Source organism: Taudactylus pleione, unplaced genomic scaffold (genome assembly GCF_031769625.1).
Source record: "Taudactylus pleione unplaced genomic scaffold, aTauple2 ptg001956l, whole genome shotgun sequence".
Lineage (NCBI taxonomy): Eukaryota > Metazoa > Chordata > Amphibia > Anura > Myobatrachidae > Taudactylus > Taudactylus pleione.
In genome coordinates this window covers 4186579-4206058 of record NW_028286352.1, presented here as the reverse complement: position 1 = coordinate 4206058, position 19480 = coordinate 4186579, and the positions used below count along the sequence as shown (strand labels likewise).

General features: G+C 43.1%; 1 protein-coding gene across 1 annotated transcript in view; it reads right to left on the bottom strand.

The window, feature by feature from the left end:
* Positions 1-3516: 3516 nt before the first annotated feature.
* The window catches only part of KATNBL1 (katanin regulatory subunit B1 like 1), a 29504-nt gene continuing 13540 nt past the window's right edge, over positions 3517-19480 (bottom strand). The window contains exons 3-10 of the mRNA XM_088465300.1: positions 15543-15583; positions 14347-14623; positions 13312-13430; positions 9243-9293; positions 8559-8648; positions 6530-6616; positions 5889-5982; positions 3517-4286 (exon numbers count right to left, since the gene is read on the bottom strand). Coding sequence (XP_088321426.1) covers positions 4254-4286; positions 5889-5982; positions 6530-6616; positions 8559-8648; positions 9243-9293; positions 13312-13430; positions 14347-14623; positions 15543-15583 — 792 coding nt within the window. The 3' untranslated portion in view covers positions 3517-4253. The remainder of the gene's footprint in view (positions 4287-5888; positions 5983-6529; positions 6617-8558; positions 8649-9242; positions 9294-13311; positions 13431-14346; positions 14624-15542; positions 15584-19480) is intronic.

The window sequence follows — 19480 nt, the reverse complement described above, 5'->3', positions numbered from 1 at the left end:
TCTGTATATAAAACACAGCGGAAATTGGAATGAAAAAAGCTGCTGCTGCTACACTGTAGCACTTCGTATACAGATTCAGAGACAGTCGCACACAGATATACAAGTGTCGCATATCAAATCAGGAGTTTGCTGGTGCATCCTAGTCGCATCACATTGCGACTTAAGCACATTTTCGGCAAAAATGACGCCCGGCGCTAGCAGAGTCTCACGGGACCTAGCGCACAGAGAGGAGCTTTTTAGCACGACTGCAGAAAAGATATATAAGGAGACATCTGTAAGACAAGTCAGCCCCTATGGACTACAATTAAGTAGCTGCAGTTCTAGGTAGGCAGCCACTGAGAGAGGAATGGACAGGCTCTCCATTAAAGTGCCAAGAACCTGTATCTCAACAAAGCAATACTGTGACAGTAGCGGCGGGTGCATCACCGGGACTGCAGTACAGACTAACACTACACAGATGAAAGCCGGATAACACAGAATACTAATTGGACCTCCAAGCACTGCGGGTTGATGTGCTGCAGTCACTTAGAGTAGATGAGCTGCAGCAGCGATGGGTACACCATCCACAACTGCAGTTCAGTGATGCATTACCAGAAGGTATCAGCCAGGCCGCCGGCTGCTGCATTGCAGACTTAGCAGTCACTAGTGGGAGCTAGTTCACAAAAGGAGCCTGGGAGGTGGGCAGGTACACCAAGGAGGTCGCTGTTTGCCCTGTCCTGGCGGTAGCTAATCCATCCGTGAAAACAGAGCGGATTCAGCAGTCTCTCACTCAGGACCTGCCTCCACCCCACAGAAGCGCTAGGGTGCAGGACTAAATGCCCCTTGATTTAAAATTTGAACTGATTTGAAAAAAAAAAAATATATATGTTCTGTTTAGATGTTTACATTTAAATGTATTTTAGACATTGTTTACTTAGCAGTGCATTATTTTATTTACTTTCTTTTTTCCCCTAGGCAGGCTTAGGACTTAAGGGGCAATTCAATTAGAAGCCGTAGCTGCAAAGTGGCACTCCGGGAAACAGCATATCAGGGACAGCAACATATTTACAGTATTTGTTAACTTGTTTTTAAGTTATATAGGTGGGTTGGGATGCCATCGGTCAGAATCCCAACAGCGGCATCCTGACAGCATAAGGTAAGAAACCTAACACTAAAGGTCCCCACACGGAGCGATATAGTGGCCGATCCAACGGATTGGAACGATCTCGCAGCTATATCTTTCCGTATGTGGGCATATTGCCCGCTGCGCGCCCCTGTGTGGTCACCCGTCACAGCTCCAGATCTTTCTGCAAGCACAAGAGATCTGGAGAAGCGATGTATGATCCCATGATGGCTATGCAGGGGGGGGGGCGCAGCATATTGGGCACCAGATCGCACCGTGTGGGGACCACCCGATATGTCGGCCATCGATAGCATCGCTGGGTACACATCGTACCGTGTGTACCCAGCTTAACTCTTACCCCTACCCTCCCTCCCGGGTACCTAAACCTAACCTCCCCCCTTAGTGCTAAACCTTAACCCTCCCCCAAGTGCCTAAACCTAGCCCCAGATACTTAGCTTCGGGATGCCAGTGGTCAGGATTACTATTTATTTGTATGAGGGGATTTTGTTGATTCTGACTATTTTCCAATTGTTCTAATATTACTTTGTTTCTGCAAGGCAAGTTCCATAACACAAACAAAGTGACAAATGTTAAATTTAATAAAGTTTGTCACATTCAATTACATCGAAACTGTGTAATAAACAAAAGAAATAGATTCCAGCAATTTACATCATACAGGGTATTCAGATTAGAAGTGTAGATACTGGATCTAGAAGATGGTAGTCCTCAGGAGGTTTCTCACTTTTTGTTCAACATGGTATTTAACTGTGATTTTCAGTTACTTTGGAAATTACCACAATTACATCTCTCCCCTTCCAGTCCTAGTCCCAGGCTCCCCAGAAGGAACAAAACCTACTACCAAAGTGGTCATATATCTATTGCCAGTAGACTAGGCTTCAAGCTATAGTGTGAAAAAAAGTCAGCACACTTCACAGACATAGGAACTCAGAGGAGGTGCCAAAATTATGGGGAACATAAAATATAGGACACTAGTAAAAAGGCGAGCTCTGCAAGCAGACTTAGTACCATCTTTAAAATCCAGTGAAGGTCCTACAACAAGAACATTTTTATTAACTATCTGATGTACCCGGCATTGCCCGGGTTTACAGTAAATCTTCAAGTTAAGTTTTATTATGTGATGTCATTCAAATCCATCCAGGGAAAGGCCCACAACAGGATCCCCGGGTCAAAGTTCTGCCCAGCATACACCAACGGGAGGTCCGACCGGGACCCTAACCCCCTTAGACCCTGGCCAGGATCCAACTGGACCACCTCACGTTTGGTTTCATCCAAAACAGTGCAGGGGTGTCCAAATGCATAACCGGACAAACAGTCCAATGAATATATAAGATTTCGTACTATGGGCAGTATTCAATTTGAGGAGAAAAGTAGTTATTGGCGATAATTTATTGCCAATGACGTCATTTTTGCCGATTTTAAATAACCACTGTATTCAATTACATTGACTTTTCGCCGGTGCGAAAAGTCAATGAAAAAAAAGGGGATAATTTTTCGACAGCCTTTAACTGGAATTGGGGTTATGGGGTGCAGAATTGGGGTTTAGGGGTGCAGGCTTAAAAAAAAAAAAATAGCCTGCACCCCTGGGAATGGCCCCTAAAAATTATCTGTGTCAAACCCCCCCCCCCCCCCCCCAAAATGTAAAATTTTGGGGTAAAATAAATTAATTGGGAATACAGTTTTAGCCCAACAGAATTAATTCAGGGGTGTTCCCAAGTATGCGGCAGGTGTTTTAAAGAGTGCCGGTAGTAGTGGCAGGTGCATTTTTTAAGAATTTAAAAAATACACTTTAGGGACTTAATAGGCTTGCACCCATTTTCATGTACCCCAAATTTAATGCACCTAGTTTTTGTAAAAAAAACAAAAAACCTAAGTGCTCTTCTTCACCCCTTCTTCCCTGGCGGAAAAAAACACCTGCCGCGGCTATTTAAAAACCATACTCACCGTTCGCAGGCCAAAACAGGGGTACCCCCATAGTGATCCCCCATGTCAGGACATCATTAGGGGGGTTCCTGGATGAATTCCCGAAAATTCCCTCTTTTTTCAAATACTTACCTTTCCGCCAGGTCCCATTTTCGCCCCTAATTCAATGCCGGGATAAAGCGGGCGCACACCCTATACTTTATCCCTGCAAACTACGATGTGGAGTGACAAGTCCAGCACTGACTTTTCGCTCCAATATTGAATATGGCCCTATATACGCTAAGATAATTTCAGAGTTTGGGTTAGGGGGATGAAAATATAGAAAAAACAAAGAGAATCTGAGTCCCTTTTAACATAGGCTTATTTATGTACCAAGAAAGCAAAATCATTTAATCTTCTGATGTCCATAATGTAATATTTTCTAAGGTCTAAACTTGAAGCTTTGTTCCTGTACAGTATAAATGCAGATAGACGTCAAAGTGAACCTTGATAAAAGGGTTTGCCAATTGCTGTAAATTGAAATTAATGTAACTTGCATGTACACTTCTAGTACTCTAGGTTTTATTGCTTTCTTCCTTTTGACCATTTAACACCAATCCACACAATTAACAAAATAAAAACTGCACATTGCAGTAATAACGGTGACCTTATTGAGGAATGTGGCATAAAAAGGTGACAAAACAGAAAACACACTTTATTCTATGCCAAAAATGTCTTTAATATACTTCAAATACATAATTAGAAAACAGCTGCAACATCCAGTGTCCTGTGGTAAGACGTTTTAGGAACCACATCTTGCAGGGACTTCGTCACAGAACATTTCTTTGCCCAGATGTCAGTATCTCATAGAACTTGATACCAGTGATAATGCAACAAATCAGTAGTCCAGGTTTCTTAGAAGGAGGAGGAGGAGGAGGAGGAGGGGGGGGGCACTCTTTCAAAGTCCAAAGTGCAGGAGTACTCGGTAAACGTTACCTCAATCAGTTAGAAACCACTACCTGGAAATAACGCTACTTCAATATGAAGCAGGCAGTCACCACTTGGCTTTTGTGGCTGCATAAGTAATGCACATTTTTAGTGGTTTTACTACTTGTTTCCTGTGGCAGCGATCGGAGCGATCGGCTCCAGGGTTTGGGAGAATCCATCAAAAGTCAGTCTGCTGTCTGGTGAATTCCACAAACAAGTGCAGGATATTTGGTGAAGCCTCAGATCAATGCAGTTGTGATAAGTAGCCATCCAAATCCTGCAAAAAAAAAAAAAAAAAAAATGAATAAAATAAGCTAAAAACAACTCATTACCTTTAGGCTACAGTTTCACACACAGCGGTATTGTCAGGACCGAAAAATAAGGGCAGGGCGCATTATGCCACTTTAAAATTGGGCAGGGCACAGCTCCCCGCTAAAATAGCCTGGGGTGAACCTCTCAGAGTATTACACATCGAGCAGGAAAAAAGTTCTTCTCTCCCACTTTCTCCCTGGGCACTGCTGATTGGCCGGTGTTAGAGAAGGGGGCGTGGAGAACAGGGAGAGGGCAGGAGTCTTCGCTGCTCTTCTCCCCTCAGGAAAAGGTATACGTGCTTCTATGAATCACTATCCCCATACTACTGTATGGGGAGGCGATTAGTACACTAATCAGGGGCACTGCAGGAGATCTGAGAATTTATCCACGGTAACCCCTTCCGTGAATGGGGTGAAGCAGTGAAAAACCCTGGTATCACTGATAAAGAGTTTTACTGTATACATGAATAGACCCCTCTGTTCACAAAGTTCTCAACTGCAAAACTACACCTAGGGTACAGGGACTTCACATCATTCCCAAAGATCGAGGGGTTTTCTGTTCTGGTTCAGCCCCGAGGTTAGGAAAGTAGGGCAAAAGAATAAAAGGTGTTGCATTTGCTGGGCCTTTCATGGCTCTCCCAACGCAGCATCACTGTGGACCATCTCAAACACTACAGATGCTCAGCTAAAAGGACTTCATACAGCACACATAACAGGCCGAAGTACATCAACATGTAGCCGAACATATTCATTTCAGGTCCATTTGTCAGCCTAAGTGAAAGTAGACTAACATACACAATCACGCACAGATGGCGAGGAAAAGGTAGGGAGGTCACACTTTATTAACTCAATTTAAATCTATTTATGTATTTAAAGCAGAAGGAGCAGATGCTGAGAGGCATGCAAGTTGTCTGCAGAGATTCTGCACGCTCATCAGGTTAAAATAAAAGCAAAACTTAGACCTTGCCCGTATTCCTAGACTACATTATATTAGCGTTCCCGCTAGGCAGTTTAGTGGGGCGCCACACTCTGCCCGATTTCAAAAGGGCAGGATGTGCCCTGCCGCTTCCGGCATGCGCCCCACTAAAACAGCCTGCGGGTGCGCGGTAAGGGAAAACTGCGGTGTAGTGACCACCGCTGGTGATATGATGCTAGACGCATGATACCGGAGAACTTGGGGGCAGCCCGGCAAGTCCGTAAGTGCCGGGCACGCCCCCAAGAGTGCTGAAAAGGGGGCGTGTCTTAAAGACACACCCCTCTTCTCATGGCCAGGCCCCTTTTCTTTAGGCGCCGGACCTAGAGTGAACAGTATGTATCGCTATCCTTAAGTCTTTCTGCTACTCCTCATCTCCCTTTTAGTAAGCAATAGGCCCCACATGTACAAATGTTAACAGTGATCACACAGAAACTTCTCAGACACAGAACAGGAGAGATCACAAAGTGACAAGTCTTTAAATCTATACCTGTGGTCATAATCATTTTTTTCCCTTTAAAGTCTGTGTATTATAAATACTACAGAAGCTAGCCTAACAGCTGCATTAGTCACTAGTGTGTGTCACACGATTCACCTTGGCTATGTTGCCAGTATAACCTGGTACTGATGCAAGGTAACTTTCTTCCTGCCACATTCCACATAGATGATGTTTTAATAGCAGGACATTTCTGGAAACAAGAAACATGATTGGTTACTACAGCAAATATCACATGAACAATACAGTACAATCAGTTGTGCATGCTGGGTGTCATGCATAGTGCCCAAGGCTTAGGATTCACTTATAAGATATCCTCTATTTAATACACATGCGGCTGTGACAGGAACGTAGCATTCCGCATGCAGATACAGCCGCAGTCACACACAGAATACAGGCACGCTGCATATCATTGTAATCAGCAGAAGCTGCTTGTGTGTTCAACTCGTATCACTGTGTGAATAAGACGCATTGAAGGTAAAAAGTGGCACGAAAAAGGCGCTCGCCGCTACAGAGTCATGGCGCAATGAGATTTGCTGTTTAATGCGCCAGGAGGCTAGATGTATGTAGACACATCTATATTAAGAATCACTTGTAATAGAAAAGCACCCATTACTGCTCTTATAAAGGATTCACTGCAAAACCCACAAAATTCTGCATAACTTTATAATGGCATTCACCCCACAGGGGCAGCACAGACGTGAGAGGTGACCTCAGCACAAGGGAAGCGGAACACTTACTCATCTGATGGCTTTTCTGGTGTAGATAACGACGTCCACCATCTCTTCACTACCGCCTGAAGCCAGTTAAGACCAACTATAACATATCTGTAAATGGAAATATTTAAGTGGTCGGAAATCAACAGAAAAAAAAACAAAACAGTGGGATCCGGATGAATAGGTCGACAGTCAATAAGTTGACAGTGTTAAATGGTCGACCTAAAAATGGTCGAAATTTTTTTTTATATTCTTTTTCAACATTTTTAAGGTTAGGGTTAGGCATTTGGGGGTAGGTTAGGGTTAGGCTGCCGGGTGAGACGGATAGGGTTAGCCACTATAGGGAGGGTTAGGTCACGGCACTAGGGAGAGAGTTAGGATTTTTTAAAATACATTAAAATAAATAAATAATGGGTTGCCCACTTTTGTGCTGATCATTTGAACCTGTCGATCTTTTAACCCTGTCAATCTTTTGCACATGTCGACCATCTGATGTCGACATACTGACTGTTGATCTTTAATACCACACCCGTAACTGTTACTTAAGCAGTTATGGCTGAAGATTAATCGCATGGAGGTCTACTATGAAAACAGAGGACACATAGGCCTGGATAAATTAATTTACACTGTAGGTGCCAACTCCAAAACCCAGTAATTGTATAAAGGAAAAAATAGAAATTTGCAGAATATGTTGATTAAAAAAATAAAAATTAGATATATACACACACATACATAGATATACACACACACGTGCATTATGCAAAACATATTACACCAATAATTTGTCATCTATTGTCTAACATTAGACCATTAACAGCGCTACCACAATATACAAGCTTGGTTATATCAGTGCTCCCATAATACATCAATAACTATTAGCAACTCCACATTACAGACTACCTCCCAGTATAACAGCACCCACAATATGGACTTGTATGCACAAGATCTATCTATACAGTATATATATATTTCAATTTAGCATAACGATTATCTGCCTGTCTAGTATATGCCTTCACCATACGGCTCTGCATGGTCCAGTAATGCCACAGTAAAAAAAAAATTTTAATAAATCAAAACAATTACTTTTCCAATTTTATTTAAACTATTACTATAATAATGGTAAATAGTGATCCCTACTCCCTCACATACCCAAGAAACCCAGCAGCACGAATGAGTCCACATACAAGCTTGTGCTTCCCAACATAGAACCGGCAGTGCCCTCTGTACCAGTGCATTCTGCGCAGGCCGCACTCTGACCCCTGTAAGCTGATCATGTGACTCGCACCTTCAGTAACCAGCAGCTGCTCATAGATTAAGAGATAACAGTCTGCATTAGTGCATCTCCAGGTGATGTCAGAGTCAAGTGTCTCCGGCTCTTACTAGTGTCAGCAGAGAGTATCAACAGTCGCATCCTTAGTACAGTCACCAGGTTGTATTCTTTAGCAGATACCAAAATCTAAAAAAATGCATTTTCTACGCATGCTGAATAGAGGAAATTGTGCGTTTACTCTTAGTGCCCGTACACACGGGTTGATCAGACAACGATCAGATATCCCTGTCTGAATGTCCTGCATGTGCTGGATATTTGGTGTCGAACATCCAGCAACATGCACCAACCCCCAAATGACTTAATGAGAGCGCGTCCCTAGAACAAACAGACTAACCTGGTTGATATCGACCATCCGTGCCCGCGCATTGACCATCGTTTGGTCGTGAGAGGGGTTGGAAAAAAAAAAAAAGAGAACGATATAAAACAATCAAACTAGATCTATCCTTTATATCGTTCTTTTAAGTTGGACCGTGTGTATGCACCATTACCCTGACTTTCTATTGCTTCGTTACATTAATTATCTTTTACGGTTATTGTGTTATTAATACATTTAGTCTGCCATTTGGCTTAGAATAAATTCTACTGGAATTTATTTCACCACTCAGGGCTAGTGTCACTACACCTTTTATTTTTGAATACTCCCAGTACCCTTGCAAATCAGGCACGCCCAACAATGAATCTTTATGCCACGTAAAAACTGCAACAACAACATTTGCAACTTACTCTTCAAATTTACTTTTAAGCAGAGACTGAACCAGCGGTAAGATATCAACACAGCAGCCTACTGAAAGTGAGGTATTGTCTTCTTGTAAGCTGCAAGAAAAATGGCGTTAAAGAGAAAAACTTTAGGCGCAAACATACAGTAGATATTATAATTAGGAAATAAAAACACAGACAGTAGATTTACAGTGCTTGAGGGAAATCAGGCGTTAAACTAGACTTAGGCCCATATTCAATAAAATTTGCGGCCGCGATAAAGATTTGCCTGCCCGACTTTCCGCGCAAACTTATCTTGCGCGCCCCCCGCTATTCGCCCTATTCAATTCCAAACCATGTGAAAACGGCAAGCCGCGATGTTGGAACAGGCGGAAAGTGCTGTCAGAAATGGGGAAAATCAGCCTGAGTTAGGGCAGAGGTTCCCAAAGTCCGCAATTACAGTCCACATTTTAAGGATATCCAATGTTGAGCACAGGTGGCTTATTTAGTACCTCAGTCAATTTGATTTAACCATCTGGACTCAAGCATGGATATCCTTAAAACCTGGACTGTAATGGCAAACTTTGGGAACCTCTGAGTTAGGGGATTTAGACTGTTCGAGTCAATAAAGCAGGGACTAATGTGAATTAAAAATATTCTCTGCACATTGTTGTGCTATGTAAAAACATAATTAAAAAAAGTGGGAATTACCTGTTTGTTAGAACTGGAAGACAATCTGCCATCACCCCTAAATCTTGTATCCTGTAGAGACAGAAGGAGCATCATCTGTAACTACAAATTCCTTTTTATGTTACAGGAAATGAAAGGGTACAGAATGCTGGACTCACAAAAAAAAACAAAAAAAAAAACACCCCTCTTAAAGAAGGCCAGAGGAAAAAAAAAAAAAGTCTGCATTCCAACTCTGCTTGTTTCAGATTTGATGCTCAGTTGCTCAATTCTCCAAGTATAATTCACTTCCACTGACTCACCATTCTGTGTGACAAATCTGACAGCATTGCTCTTATCTTACATATTCTTGAAATGGGTCTCTTTACAACCCCTGAAACATTATTACTTCTCTATATATTAAACATGTATATATAGCTCTTAGAGAGAACTCTATTCCTTATTGAGTATTGGTCCCACACTTGCTTTTCAACAATCCCATCACAATGCGAACAGTTTAGCAATAATCAAGCCAAGGGGCTTTATTTACCCGACACTTTTTTTTCCGTGTTCATGCCCAATATTTAAAAGGTCAGTGCTTTCACTAGCTGTGTCTTGCTAGTAAAAGCACTGACCTTTAAAATATGGGGCATGAACACGAAGTGTTCGTAAATAATCTGATCTTCTGTCAACCACATCAGTACTTTGTGTAAGGTGCCAGTGTTATTACTATAAACGCACAGCTTTTCCTAGAGCTTTCAGAGTCACAATTTTGATCACAGTGGCAAGTGGTAAAGTTACCAGTTCTGTAAGATCCTTTTCTCTCAGTCATTACATTGGACGGGCTCAAGTTTCAAAAACACCTATATAGGAGGTGAGCATTTTTCTGCTATTCTTGTATTGAAAAAAAACAAAAAAACACTCCAATCTGTGGACAATCTTTGGTGGTTATATCATCCTATTTCAATAATGTACTGAGATTGAGACAACCGCTGACGAAGACAAAATGCATAGGGTAAAAAGGCTTTGAGATCCACTATAAGGATACACAATCAAACTGTGAACCCTAGAATAAGGGTGGAATTGTATTTTGGGTTTACAGCCCTATGGCCTGGCAGGTTTTCAATGAGGGCAGATTGTTGGTGTTCATTAATCTGGAGCATCGGAGACAAAAACAGCCACTTTAGTCGGTGTATCCACAGCAACAGTTTCCAGCTTACACAGAGCATGGGAAGCCATCATCAGCCAAGAGGAATAGCGTCCGCAAACTGACACTAACAGGGGTATTCAATATGGCAACGAAAAGTCCGTGCTGGACTTTTCGCTCCACATCGGAGATTTTCCAGGGATAAAGTATCGGGCGTGCGCCCGCTTTATCCCCGTATTCAATATAAAAGCTACGAAAACGGGAACCTGCGAAAAAAAAAAAAAAAAAATTTACCTGGAATTGTAGGACTCCCCTAAAACTGTGAACACATGGGGGATCACCATGGGTACCCCCGTTTTAGCCAAATGAAAGTCGGCGATTTAAATAGCCGTAGCAGGTGTTTTTTTCCCGACATTGAAGAAGTGTTGCAGAAGAGCACTTGTTAGTTTTTTTAAGTGGTCCCATCAAATTTGGGGTACATGAAAATGGGTACTAGCATATTTCTATGTCCCTAAAGTAATTTTTAAAAAATTCTGCAACTATGCACCTGCCGCTAATAATCTATTCTAGAATACACCTGCCGCATACTTGCAGAATAGCCCTGAATCTATTTCCCTATTTTGAAACACTTATTTTCACCCCAATTTTTTTATTATTTTTTGGGGTGTCCCTATTTTTTTTTTTTTTTTTTACTTTTTTTGACAGTTATTTTTAAAATGTCATTCCCAGGGGTGCAGGCTATTTTTTTTTAAGCCTGCACCCCTAAACCCCAATTCTGCACTTTATTTCGCCACCGATTCAGTGGTGAAAAGTTATCCCCGTTTTTTTTCAAAGACTTTCGAACCTGCGGAAAGTCTTTGAAATTGAATACGGTGTAAAATCAAAACCTGCGAAAATGATGTCATCGGTGCGAAAACATCGCAAAAACTGAGTTTTCGCTCCATATTGAATACCCCTGTAAGGTGTATACTTACTAAAGTGAGAGGTTTTAGAAGATGAGATGTTGCCCATAGCAACCAATCAGATTCAATTATCTTCTAGAAGGTGCTAGATAAATGTTAGGTTGCTACAGGCAAAGTCTCCACTTCTAAAAACTCTCACTTTAGTAAATATACCCTTAAGTGAACAAGAGTGATAATCAAAGAGGATTGAGTCTAAAAAATCAGAACTATTGCAGCAATTGTTGCAGTAGAACTCAATATTGCTTGTGAAGACCCGGTTTCCACAAAATCAGTCCCGCAAGAGCTTCAAACATCCATTGTTCGTGATAATAGCTGCAATTGCCAAACCTCTGATCCCTGGCAGGAAATAAAAATTGGCGTCAGGATTATAAAATGTGAATGTCTAATGCTTTGAAACATGCAATATGGTCCAATGAGTCATGCTTCATGCTGGATCCTACATCAGGCTGGATTTACGTATGGAGAACACCCAAGAAAGCCTAGAAAATCACCAGCTGCTGGTTCCAACTGTGAGACTTGGAGTTGGGTCTGTGATGATTTGGGCAGCAATATCTTCGTATTCTGCTGGTCCTATAAATACTCTCAAACGCCAAATGACTTCCAGTGGCAAAGTAGACATTTATATAGGCAACCAGGTGCATCCCATGGTCCGGAAATTGTTTCCCAGCAGGGATGCAATTTTGCAAGATGACAATGACCCCTAGTCACGCCGCCAGAAGTGTTCAGACTTGGTATCAGGAACAACTTCAGCATCTTCCCTGGCCAGCACGATCGCCAGGCCTAAATATCATCCAGTTTGAGTACAGTGAAAAGCAGATTCATCACCGGTTAAGCAACCTGAAGATTAAATTTATGAATAGCGGTAGAACACTCCAGTAGATGTGATCCAGAACATAGAGTCTATTCCTAGGACACAAGCTGTATTACAGACAAATGGTGGCCAAATTCCATATTAATAAAGAACGTGACTATCACAATGGTTTCAGTTTTTCTTGCTCACACCCTATACCTTAGAATAAGAAGCAAATACAGCATGCAATGGTGTGACCGACTCATTGATATAACTATGGAACCACTGCATTCTTTGGCAAGTGACTACCAATTTTCATTTTGTAATGGTGCGAATATGTTCAGTCCAAGCCTTTTCCTGCATGTGGCTAGTGAATTGCTGGTGGTTTATATTGCATTGTTAGACTAAAACAGAAAATGAGAAGCTACTTGGGAACTTGGCAGCCATTTTGCAGGTTTTATTGCTCTGTAAGCAACACCGACGTATTGGGTTTGATTCCTAACCTGACCATAACTGTGTGGAGTTTGTATACTCTTCCCATGCTTGCGTGAGTTTCTTCCAGATACTCTGGTTTCCACCCACTGTCCAAAAACACACTGTTAGGTTAATTGGCTCCTGTCAAAACTGAACCCTAAATACAGAGTTTCTTTAAACTCCACCATTACAGTCCAGGTTTTTGGCATGTCCAAATGATTAAACCAAATTGACTGAGGTACTAATTAAGCCACCTGTGTTCAAGCATGGATATCCTTAAAAACCGTACTGCAATGGTGGAGTTTGGGAACCTCTGCCTTAGTGTGTATGCATGTGGTAGAGTCTTTAGATTGTAAGTTCCACTGAAAAAGGGACTTATGTAAACGGACATATATTCTCTGTAAAGCGCTGTAAAATATGTGCGCTATATAATTAACTTGATAAACGTAATTGAAACTTAAATGTAAGGTTCTGTTCTCTGCTGTCACTAAAATTACATTAGGACATCCATTTGAATTCATAGACCATTGTCAGTAATTACTCATCCCAATATACGTGTTGAAGTGATAAACTGTATTCGGAGAGTTTGGCTTCTCACTCCACAGTGCAATTCTTTTTTCCGTAGTAGTGATAAATCATTACGTCCAAGATTCTCCCTATTTTATGTAAAACGGTTCTAGATATCACAACACCAATTACAGTGACACGTTCATAGAGATACAGCATGGTCCAACAGAATACCTGACTAGATAGGCTATGAGTTCATTCACACTGCGTTTCCTCCAAAACGTGAGGGCTACATTTAGCCGGAGATTCCTGCTGAAGAGGACCTGGGACATCGTTTCATGATCCTTAGAGATCTATTAAGAAAAAATAAAAAAACTACAATCAGTTCACTCAAATTTAATAACACATGGTATTACGACGCTGTGGGGGGGCGATTATAGTTTTTATAAGTTGCACTAATTAATTGGCGCCCAATGTTTTTGTGCGCCCATTAATTATCGTGCTCCATTTAACCAGGTTTAGCCGCATAAAACAACTAAATCAGTCTAAAGTGATGGTTAGTGCGCCCAGGCTACCTTTTGGGCTCCCAAACCACAGACTTTTCGCACATTCCTGCAGAAATACCGGTGGTAACAATTAAAAAGCCCCCTGTAAATCTTGCAAATTATAAATGTACTGCATCTTAAAATGCAGAGTTTAACAAAACAAAAAGGCAGGTAGTGGACCAAAAAAAAAAAAAAAAAGTATATAAAAACATAATGTCACTTATGGTCACTTGCATGGCGTGGTCACGTGGCGACTTCCATGTTGCACATGTGTAGAATGGATCGCCTCTTTCTCCAGCAGCGATGCAGTGGTCCGAGGCCACCAACATCACTACCAAATTTGCACACTAGAAAATCAGTGCATATGGCATTCTGGAGCACATGTGCCCAGCAGTACAGTTACATTTAAGTGCAAAGAACAGAACTTAAGTTCCCATAAAATCAACGCTCTCATATTAGACATCATTGCTTACGAAACAATAACATAACATATTGAGCTATCTTGGTCACTATTGCTCCTGCCAAAAGCACCCGTACAGTAAGTAAAAGCCGCCACTGCTGGCTGATTAATTGGCTTCTGAAATGTAGACTGTAATTTCCAATGGGACAGGGACCCAGGAATGATTACATATTCTCTGTACAGCTCTGTGTAATAGTTTTGGTGCTATATAAATAAATAATGATAAAGCCTGGCTAGAGCTCATTTTAGTACAGGGAGCGATACCTCTGCAAAGAAACTGCTATACTTTGAGGACGCTCCCTCAGTTTCAGAAGAGCCTGAGTCACTGGAGTTCAACACAGAGGTGTGTCTGTCGTTCTGCAACTTCTCATGCAGATTTCCAGCTGCCAGCTCGTTTTCCTTATTTGCCATGTCACAGCCCCAGCCTATGGGATGCTGTTTTCTTCTATAGGAGGAGCTCAGGGTTTGGTTCTGGGCTTTCCTCTTGCAAGACACCACTTTATGAAGCTGTTTGTTGTTTGAAGGCTGCCCAACCAGTGTTCTGTAACACATCAGAATGTGCATCTTTTAATGGGAGAACTAAAATGTGTTATAGCTTTAGGACATACACAAACACTACTACAGATTTCATTGTCTTGTTAGATGAAAACAACAGACCAATTATTATAGGTAAGCAGCAAAGTATTCCACTGTTCTAATACTACACTGGACACTTAGGGGGTGATTTGTTTATCGCTCCTGCCTACAGTGACTGGGAGCTATTCAATTGTTTGCACGAACAGCCCCACGCTGGTTGCAAAGGCAGTATTCTCGCGTCCTAATGCATGGGTGCGCCTCAACTGGAACCTGCAGCCAATGATGCTCTGGGCACGCACCCTGCATGGCAGCCCGGAGTGTCATTAGGACTCTCCGGGCAGTCCTCTAATTCCTGATGTTGACGGCCCCACCTCCTCTTGGCATAAGGTCGTGTTCTTGGGGCCTGCTCCGGCAAGTTAGCAGATGAATAGCACATACACAGCAGACAGGTGTGTGTTAAGCTGGGCACACACCCGGCAGCTATATCTGCAGATAATGGGAGTTCATAAACATTGAACCACAATCTCTGCCATCTAGCCGGTGGTCCCCCTGGCCAGAGGTTGTGCCCCCCCCCCCCCCCCCGGCAGCTTGTGCAGCAAGGGTACGGGCAGACAGCACAATGTGCAGATATATTCTGCCGACGCAAATATGGCTAAACGACGTAATTCACAGACACAGCGTCTGTACACGCTGGCCGACGTACACACGATATATCGGCCGTTCAATTGAATGGCAGATATAGCGGCCAGTTTGTATCCAGCATAAGACCTACATGATGAGAACGACATTGCCAAATACTAGTCTAATTGTTAATGGCTCAAGTAATATATATTTCTAGAATAATAATTAAACTTACAGGTGCAATTGAGAGGTACCAAACCTACCCGTTTCCTTCAGACACCAACTGTTCCAGTGAAAGATTATCCTATTAAAAAACACAAAGAATGTCTTAATAGTAAGTGAAATAACTTATGAACATTAATGCACATGGACATGCAGACACTCTAGGGTTAATATTTGTCAGAAGCCAGTTAGAGGAAAATCATAGCACACGGAGGAAACCCACACAAGCACAGAGAGAACATACAAACTCCATTCAAACCATGCTACATATATTGCACCAGGCAACATTGTTACTGGCTATGAAAGGGTTACTATACTACCTGCCTATAAAACAGTAGAGTGAGCTCTGCATTGTTCCAGTGCTCCCTTAAGCTGCCACACATAACCATAAGGGATAGATAGAGATAGAGATAGAGATATATATATATATATATATATATGTTTTTGCTTACACCATGCAAACAATGTTGGAGGAACACACGTTGTAATCAGTTTCAGAAAGCTATGAGCGATTGCTTCATGCACACTGACATTTTCCCTGGGGCACAGCAGATGGACATTTGAAGTGTAACGTAGGCATACTTATTGTTTTAAGTTTGCACCTATATTTGATGGTCACATACACATCAATCCATCCATAAATAAAATAAATCAGACAACAAATGGACCGAATTAATATTGTAGCATGTGGTGAGCTTACTTTAGTATAGTGCTTATCCTTAAGAGTACCATGGTGAGAAGACAGAAGCCGTCTTATTTACTTACAACCATGCATACATATGTGTTCATACTAATGCTGGGCATACACGGCCAGATAAAATGCCTGTCAGATTTCTCTCAGTGTATTCGGCAGACATCTGCGCTCCGCCCCCGGGGGAGGAGACATTTCCCTGTTCCTTCTGTAGGAAGGAACACAGGAAATGTCTGTCTGTTGGCTGCGCTGGGCATACACTGCCCGATGCGGCCGACAGTTTACCGGGAAATATCGCATCGGACGGGCATTGTGGACAATCCGGCATGCCTGACCGAGCAATATTTAACCCTCGGTCTCCCCCCCCACACGCTACAATTATCGGGGCGATCCGCCGATATCAGGCGGATCGCCCCGATAATTGTAGAGTGTATGGCCAGCATAAGTGTCTTTACAGCAGGAGACCCCCGCCGCGAATGAGATGCTACACAGTCACTTAGGGCCGTATACAATTATTTTTGCACACGCGATACTTTCTCGCATGCCGGACTTTTCGCCAACATGCGAAAAAGTATCGTGCGCGCTCCTGCTATTAGCTGTATTCAATACCAAAAGGATGTGAAAACGCGTCCCGGCGAAACTAACAGGCTAAAAGTGTTGACAGAATTGGGGAAATCAGCATGACACCCCCCAAAAGATACACTAACATTGGGGATCAATGTAGACATCCCCGATTAGCCCTACCGAAGCTATTTGGGGTACTTAAGTGCTGGAATTTGCTCCAAAATAGTGGCTTAGCACAAGTGGTGAAGAATAGCATTAATCAGTTTTTTTTGCAGAAAATAAATAGTCCTGTCAAATTTGTGGTACTTGAAAATGGGTGCTAGCATGGTTAAATATCGCTAAAGACAACTTTTAAGTGCTGCAAAAAACGCACCTTCAACAAACACCTGCAATTAAAAAAAAAAACAAGAAAAAAAAAACACCTCCCCCATACTTTCAGACCCCCCAAAAGTCTATTTCGCTAGTTTTTGCATTTGTACACCCACTTTGTACTTTTTCGCCCCTATTTTCAAAGTGCTTTTTTGGAGTCTTCCTTCCTTTTTTTTTAAAACGAGGTAAGGGGTGTGTCTATTGTGTCAGCGTAGCATAAAGTAAATGAACTTGAAACAATGGTATGCAGTAAAGGAAATGTAGGGTACAGTAAATACAATGTAACAATCATTATACAGTGAATAAAAAAAATAATAATTGGTAGAGCGAATGAAGTTCCAGAATGCAGCTTTGATAATTTTGATAATGAAAAGTTCAATGTCCAAAATGTTGGTCCAGAATAATAATGAATAAGAATTGGTGATTATGTCCCAATAAGTAGCAAGTTGCAGCTAACAAGCTGTCCTGGCAAGTGTGGATTAGCAGTTTGTGGTGTGAAAGGGTGCGCGCACCTCATACCTCTTTGTGCAGTTCGGTGGTCAACTTGGTGCAGAGTTCACATCTGTAATAATGTGGAGCCTCCCAGTCCATGGCTTCTCCTCCGGAGCGCTGCGGTGCTGCCTCAGGTGGGAGTAGGCAGATGTAGCTGCTGTGGCGGGTGCTCCGAAGGTGAGCATGCACGCTGGTTCACCGTCGGAGTGGCCGTCTCCGCAGTCCGTGTGTCGAAAACAAGAGATATGGTAAGAACTTACTTTTGTTATCTGTTTCTATGAGGTCCATAGGGTTGATCTTGGGGTATAGCTGGACCTGGATCCACGGGCACCATGCAGTTAAAGCTTTGCTGCTCCCAGGATGCACTGGGTCCATCCTCCTCTATACCCTGCCCGAGTCACAGGCACCTCGGTTGGTAAGTAGCCAAGGCCGGAGGACATAAAAACAGAGAGAAGGAAGACTGGAACACATAAGAACCATACTCACGAAAAGAGAGACTGGAAACCGGTGACCAGCCACATAGCCCATATGAAACCAGGTGGGTCAGGGCGGGCGCCCTGTGGACCCTATGGACTTCATAGAAACAGATAAGAAAAGGTAAGTTCTTACCATGGGGTAGATGTATGATAGCGGCACGTTAAGTGCCGCTATAATGCTTCCTGCTTCGCCTCTTTACCGAGGCGAAGCAGGAAGCACTACCGGTGAGATGTGTGAACATCTCATCGGCCGGAGAAGGGGATAGTTAACTCCCCCCTCCGGCGCTACAGACCACATCGCATCAGCCTAGTGCTGATGCGATGCGTCAGGCCCGGCCGGCTCCATTGAGCATGCGCGGGATCTTGCAAGTATCGCGAGATCCCCGCGCGCAGCCTGGAGCCGCCCCAGCAGGGACAGTGCTGTCCCTGCTGTGGGGATAGGCTAGCGCCAGGCTGTAGCTGTCGATAACGACAGCTACAGTCAGCCGGTCATGCGGTATGACCGTTCGTACACAGCAGCGCCCCTGTCATTAACCGCCCAGACCCCTGATCATACATCGGGGAGAAGCGGTATCAGCGCACATAACGTGCGCTGATACCGCTTCTGGGCTTCATACATCTACTCCCATATCCCTTGTTTTCTACTTCAGGTTCCATAGGGGGTCCCACAGGGTTGACGTTGGGGATGTCCCAAAGCAGTACAACTAAGGGCGGACGCTCCTGCGCTGAAAGGAGAATCCGGCGGCCGAAGGATGCATCCTGAGAGGTGAAGGTGTCAATCTTATAGAACCGTAGAAAAGTCTGTATGGAAGACCAGGTGGCCGCCTTTCACAGCTGAACAGCCGAGGCGTCACGGCCAGCAGCCCTCGAGGGACCCACAGACAGAGTGGAATGACCCTTAACAGAGGCCAGAACAGGTAAACCCTCCTGTGAATAAGCCTCACAAATAACCAAACGAAGCCAACGGGCCAAAGTTTGTTTGTTGGCAAGCCAACCCCTCTTGTGAAAACCAAAGAGGACGAACAAAGAATCAGATTTGCGAATGGAACTAGTGCGATCAATATAAACTTTGAGAGCACGGTTAACATCTAAAGAAAGCCTCACCAGCCGAGAGATCAGGTGACTGAAATGCCGGCACAACAATTTCCTGATTAATGTGGAACTTGGAGACCACCTTAGGAAGAAAACCCGGACAGGTGCGAAGCACTGCCCTGTCCTGGTGAAAAATCAGAAAAGGAGAACGGCAAGAAAGTGCGCCTAATTCTTACACTCTCCTGGCCGAAGCAATTGCCAGGAGAAAAACAAACAGTCTTAAGTGTCATCCACTTGAGTTCCACCAACTCAAGAGGTTCAAATGGAGGACCCTGCAAAGCCCAAAGCACCACTG